General features: G+C 41.9%; 1 protein-coding gene across 1 annotated transcript; it reads left to right on the top strand.

Moving 5' to 3' along the window:
- The first annotated feature begins 424 nt into the window (after positions 1 to 424).
- On the top strand, positions 425 to 5,224 carry GEMIN6 (gem nuclear organelle associated protein 6). Its single transcript, XM_007167136.3, has 3 exons — positions 425 to 564; positions 1,123 to 1,266; positions 4,452 to 5,224. The coding sequence occupies exons 2-3, from the start codon at positions 1,142 to 1,144 to the stop codon at positions 4,825 to 4,827; spliced, it is 501 nt and encodes a 166-aa protein (XP_007167198.1). The 5' UTR covers positions 425 to 564; positions 1,123 to 1,141; the 3' UTR covers positions 4,828 to 5,224.
- Positions 5,225 to 6,096: the final 872 nt, after the last annotated feature.

The following is a 6,096-nucleotide window of genomic DNA, read 5'->3' as shown; positions in this document are numbered from 1 at the left end:
TCAACCCAATCCTACGCTTTTCTTTCCAGCTCCTGCACACCCTCAGGACTGTACCAAAGGCACATCCCAAAAGAGTAGGCCTCTTAATTGCCTTACACAGGCCAAAGAAGAAGTACATTGGTTCTGTGGCTCTTCTCCAAGGCACTGTCACCTCACACTTCTAGAGCTTTAGGATTTACCGGGAGGGTTCATGGCAAAAGTGGAATTCCACTTCCACTCCCAAGGAAGAGGTGGCACGAGCCTTTCCTCTTAAAATTTTTATCTTGAAATGTCCATCGTGGCAGTGAAAGGCGGACCCTAGCGAACAAGAAATCATCTTCTTATTATTATTACAAAAAAACGTAGCCCCTCTCCGCACCCTGCACCCCGCTTCCATCACCCCAGGCCTCGAGACTCTCAGAGCTCGAGGTGTGACCAAGGCCACGGACTACAAAACAGAGAATTCTGGGGAAAGGAAGTGACGACACGGCGCAAAGCACGCTGGACTCCGGCAGACTCGGCTCAAGAGACTCCTTCCTTCCAGCGCGGTTGCTGAGGACCTGGCGGTGCTAGGAGTTTTAACTGGTATTTTTCTCATTTGTCAGGATTACACGTTAAGTATCACCTGGCTTGAGTACAGCTCTAAGTATCATGCGGCTTCGGGTTACGCCAGGGCATCAGCTCTAGAACCTTAGCTGCTGCCCCTTCGTTTACGCATCCTCCAAACAAATTTTAAGGTGAAAGTGTCACAGATCCGGGGGCCTCTCCCTGGCGGGATCCCGCGGAGACACAGAGCCAGAGAGGGAATGGGTGGATATCAGAGGAGTTTTCTTTTTCATTTTTGGCTGAGAGTCGTGTGGCGTGAGCTCCTTTGATCGAAGGAGAGCAGGGTTCAAGGATTTGAGCATCTGCAGACTGGAGATCAAAGCCAGCGTGAAGGCGATCTGGAACGGGATTGGGAGGTGAAATAGAAGTGTGCCAGATAAGTTACCCCAGACTGGGCCCCGCGGCAACTCGATGTCCCCGTGGCTTTCAGACTGAATAGTAAAATTTAATTGTCTTTCTGATATGGAACTTGAGATTGGGGTAAGACGTTTGCCTGGGTGGAACATATATATTAATCCGAACTGGTGGTTGTTTTAGATCTAGCCAGCTGGCAACCATGAATGAATGGATGAAGAAAGGCCCCTTAGAATGGCAAGATTACACTTACAAAGAAGTCAGAGTGACAGCCAGTGAGAAGGAGTATAAAGGATGGGTTTTAACCATAGACCCAGTCTCTACCAAGTGAGTATGGGTCCTGCTTCCCAGAAATCACCCCTTTGCACTGCTACATCCGTACTAAGAGAGCAGATAAATGAAAGGCTAATTATTCCCACATAAGAATTTAATTTCCTTTGAATCTAAGTACTGTTCTAATTATAGATTTCTGTCAGACCAACCAAGTTTGTAGAAATGGGACACTCCTTTTTTATTACATTTTATTGGAAAATTTCAAATATACACAAATGTGAAGAGAGTAGTATAATGAACACTAATCTTATTCCCCCTTTCAAATATTTTAAAGCCAATTACAGACATAATTTTGTTCATAAATCCTTCAATATATCTCTTAGCAGATTCGGACTCTCTAATAAATGTAACCACAATACCATTATAACACCTAGCAAAAGTAATAATAACTTTAATATTAGCTAATTCCTAGTTTGAGTTCAGATTTTCCTGATTTGTCTCCAAAGTATCTTTTTTAAGCATATCAATTTGTTGATATGTCTCTGAAGAATCTTAATCTATAACTGTACTTTCTCTCTCTTTGGTTTTCCATGTAATTTATTTGTTGAAGAAATAGAGTCATTTGTCTATAGAATTGAACACACTCTGGATTTAGCTCATTGCATTTATCATGGCGTAGTTTAACATATTCTTTTATCCTTCGTATTTCCTATAAACTGGTATTCATAACTAGAGGTTTCATTAGGATCAGATTTATTTTTTGCAAGACAACTTTAAAGGTGGTGATCCACACACTTTATTCTGGAATGATTTTAGATTTACAGAAAAATTGCAAAGAAAGTAGAGTACCTATATACCCAGCTTCCCCTAATGTTAACAGTTTACAAAACTCTCAAACATTTGTCGGAATTAAAAATTTACACTCACTAAACTACAATCATTTGGATTTTATCAGTTTTTTCACTAATGGCCTTTTTCTGTTCTGGAATCCAGTCCAAGGTCCTACATTACATTTAGTCATCCTGTCTCCTTAGTCTTCTCTGATATGTGACAGTTTTTCAGTCTTTACTTGTTTTTCATGACCCTGACACTTTTGAAGTGTTCTCGTGAGGTATTTTATAGAATGTCTCTCAGTTTGGGTTTGTGTGATGATTTTTTTTTTTGGCTGCGTCGTATGGCTTGCGGGATCTTAGTTCCCTAATGAGGGAATGAATGCGGGCCCTCGGCAGTGAAAGTGCAGAGTCCTAACCACTGGCCTGCCAGGAAATTCCCTGTGATGTTTTCTCATAGACTGGGGTTATAGGTTTTTGGGAAAAGTACCACAGAAATGAAATTCACATCACGTCACATTGCATCACATCATGTCATATACCATATCATATCATATTTTAATTAGGATTTTTCCATTTGTATTCATGAGTGAGATTAGTTTATAGTTTTATTTTTTAATCCTGTTCTTCTCTGCTTTTGGTATCAAGGTTATATTAGCCTCATTAAATGAGTTAAGGCATAGTCTCCCTTTTATAGTCCATAGGAGAATTTGGTTGGATTAGAAATGTTTGGTCCTTGAAAATTTTATAGAACTTCCTGGTAAAATTGTCCAGGCCTTTTTTTCCCCCTCCATGGGAAGATTTTAAACTGGTTATTTCGGGTTTTTTTAAAAAGATTATAGGACTATTTACATTCTCTCTCTCTCTCTTTTTTTTTTTTGAGTCAGTAGTAGAAATTTATATTTTCTAGGAAGTTTTCTGTTTTCAGTTTCAAAATTATTGGCCTAAATTTGTTCTTAATATTTTATACTATTAATTTTTGCTACCTTATTCCTAATATTATTTATATGTGCCTTCTTTCTCTTTTTATTAATCTTGCCTGAGTTTTGTGAAATTTATGTATCCTTTTCAAAGAACCAGCTTTTGGCTTTGATGATCCTCTTATTGACTCTTTTTTTTAATTGAAGTATAGTTTATTTACAATATTGTGTCAATCTCTGCTGTACAACAAGGTGACTCAGTTATACACATATATACATTCTTTTTTATATTCTTTTCCATTATGGTTTATCACAGGATATTGAATGTAGTTCCCTGTGCTATACCTTAGGACCTTGTTGTTTGTCCATTCTTTTTTTTTTTTTTTTTTAATTATTATTTATTTATTTTTGGCTGTGTTGGGTCTTCCTTTCTGTGCGAGGGCTTTCTCTAGTTGCGGCAAGCGGGGGCCACTCTTCATCGCGGTGCGCGGGCCTCTCACTATCGTGGCCTCTCTTGTTGCGGAGCACAGGCTCCAGACGCGCAGGCTCAGTAGTTGTGGCTCACGGGCCCAGTTGCTCTGCGGCATGTGGGATCTTCCCAGACCAGGGCTCGAACCCGTGTCCCCTGCATCGGCAGGCAGATTCTCAACCACTGCGCCACCAAGGAAGCCCTGTTTGTCCATTCTAAATGTAATAGTTTGCATCTACCAACCCCAAACTCCCAGTCCATCCCTGTCCCTCTCCCCCTCCGCCTTGGCAACCACAAGTCTGTTCTCTATGGCTATGAGTCTGTTTCTGTGTTTGTTTGTTTTCCTGTTTTTTTTTTTTTTTTTTTTTTGGCCATGCCAGGTGGCTTACGGATCTTAGTTCCCCAACCAGGGATTGAACCCGTGCACTCGGCAGTGAAAGCACAGAGTCCTAACCACTGGACCACCAGGGAATTCCCTGTTTCTGTGTTGTAGATAGGATCATTTGTGCCATATTTTAGATTCCACATAAAAGTGATATCATATGGTATTTGTCTTTCTCTTTCTGACTTACTTTACTTAGTCTGACAATCTCTAGTTGCATACTCTTTTGTTTTCTCTCATTAATTTTGTGCTGTGTTATTTTCTTTGGTCTGCTCTGAAGGAGAGTTATTCAGTTGCTTTTTAACTCTAAAATTTAAATCTGTACCCTATCTTCTTTCCTAATACACATTTAAAGCATTCATAACTGTTTAAGTAGTGCTTTAATGACATCCCACAATGATTAGCTTTAGGCTGGACAAAAGGCTTAGATGTTTAGGACCGTCAGAGAATTCGTATTGAACAAGTGAAAACATTTGGTGGTGAGAGGATTAATTTAAAACGGGGAAGAGCATTCCCTATTGTTCTAGTGACCTGTTGGGGGTTGATGCTGACTCTCATTTCACTGCTTCTGCCATAGTTTTATGGGCCTTTTGGTTTTTCTTTTGCAACTGTGCTCTGAACTTACTTTTCCTCCAAAGTATTGTCCTTGTGAACTTCCTTGAAGATGGCAGCATGTCTGTGACCGGAATTATGGGACATGCTGTGCAGACTGTTGAAATTGTGAATGAAGGGGACCATAGCGTGAGAGAGAAGCTGATGCATTTGTTCATGTCTGGAGACTGTAAGGCGTACAGCCCTGAGGATCTGGAAAAGAGAAAGAACAGCCTGAAGAAATGGCTGGAGAAGAACCACATCCCAATCACTGAAGAGGGAGATTCACGAAGGACTCTCTGTGTGGCTGGGGTCTTGACTATAGACCCACCATATGGTCCAGAAAATTGCAACAGTTCTAATGAAATTATTTTGTCCCGTGTTCAGGATCTTATTCAAGGACACCTTGCAGCTTCCCAATGAGAGGCCAAGAACTATGGATGCACTGATTGAAATAAGACTTCATTTTTTGAAAATTCTTTGTTGTTTTTGGTAAAATCAAAGATGGGGATTATCAGTGTTAATAAGTGAACTGGGCAAGGATGACATCACAAACAAATAAAATTAACGTAGGGACATCAGAATTGTAAGAGCCTTTCCTTTTGATGGGGATACACCTCCATTTCTGTCAGGCAAGAAATGTATGTGAAAAAGATGCAACATGTTAGATTAAATATAAAATGCCAAGGTAAAATCACAGTCTTGTTACATCCCTTGCACTAACTAGATGTGTCTGTTTTAAACCGTTTATTTAAAAAAATTTTTTGGTGTAATGATGCAATAGCTTTTGAATCAGAATATATGCTTTTTTTGGTTGAAACTTGAACGTTTTGGTAAAATCTTAACACATAAACCTTATAAACTCTCAAAGCCTTAAAAAGTGAGCACTGGCTGATATCTCTCAGGAAAAAGGTAAGTGTGACAGGTATTCTGCTGCTGAGCTCAACCCAGTTCTTTTGCCTGATGGGTTCAGCCCAGGCTTCTGGGTCACAGTGCTTTCTTCCTAGTCTCTACTCCCCTTGTCAGGGGAGAGAATGCAGGAAGGACACTTCACTACATCTGATTCTACCCCTTGGGAGCCAGTCAGGGAGGTTTCTGGCCTACAGAAGCACCTCAGATTGCTAGTTTGGGGGCTGTATGGTCAGGCCACTCAAGATGGCTGTTCTCTTGCTCTTGGCGTGACCAGTCCCTGCTGCGCCTGCCCCCTACTCACGTGAATGTGCTCGCCCCCTGCCCCCGCCAGTGATTGTTCTAATCCTTAGGCCAGAACAGCTCCACCTGCTAGTTTATTAAAGGGAAACATCTGCCCCCATGACGGTAGTTAACCTGAGGGGCTGTAAGGGTTGGGTCTCAGCTGCTGGTTTCCCTGGTAACTGATGAGCCAACCTGACGTCAGTTCCCCCTGTAAACGGTAGCTTCCTGCTCCCCCCGGTAGCGAAGGCTGCTGCTGCGTCTCGCTTGCCGTCTGCCCCGCACGGTGGAGGTGTTTCTCCAGGACCTTGCTTCAGACGTGTAAGATGCCCTGTCCGATAAGCTGGCGCTGTCACTGGGCTGTTTCTTCGGTCTCGAGGCTGGTCATCCACAAGGCTTGCAGACCTGCGAGGTGCAGCCCAACAATTCACAAGCCAGCCAGGAGGCCTAGGGAACTCCCGTGAGTGCCAAGATGTAGGGAAGGAAGGACCGTGACGGAAA

Source organism: Balaenoptera acutorostrata, chromosome 12 (assembly GCF_949987535.1).
Source record: "Balaenoptera acutorostrata chromosome 12, mBalAcu1.1, whole genome shotgun sequence".
In the NCBI taxonomy this organism is placed as follows: Eukaryota; Metazoa; Chordata; class Mammalia; order Artiodactyla; family Balaenopteridae; genus Balaenoptera; species Balaenoptera acutorostrata.
The sequence above is the reverse complement of the archived record's forward strand: the minus strand, read 5'-3'. Positions and strand labels throughout refer to the sequence as shown.

Bases quoted from the DNA above. Each gene is read 5' to 3' on its own strand.
- GEMIN6 (XM_007167136.3), top strand. From the start codon at position 1,142: ATGAATGAATGGATGAAGAAAGGCCCCTTAGAATGGCAAGATTACACT. The intron at 1,267-4,451 runs GTGAGTATGGGT...TTTCCTCCAAAG, and splicing joins ATAGACCCAGTCTCTACCAA to TATTGTCCTTGTGAACTTCC.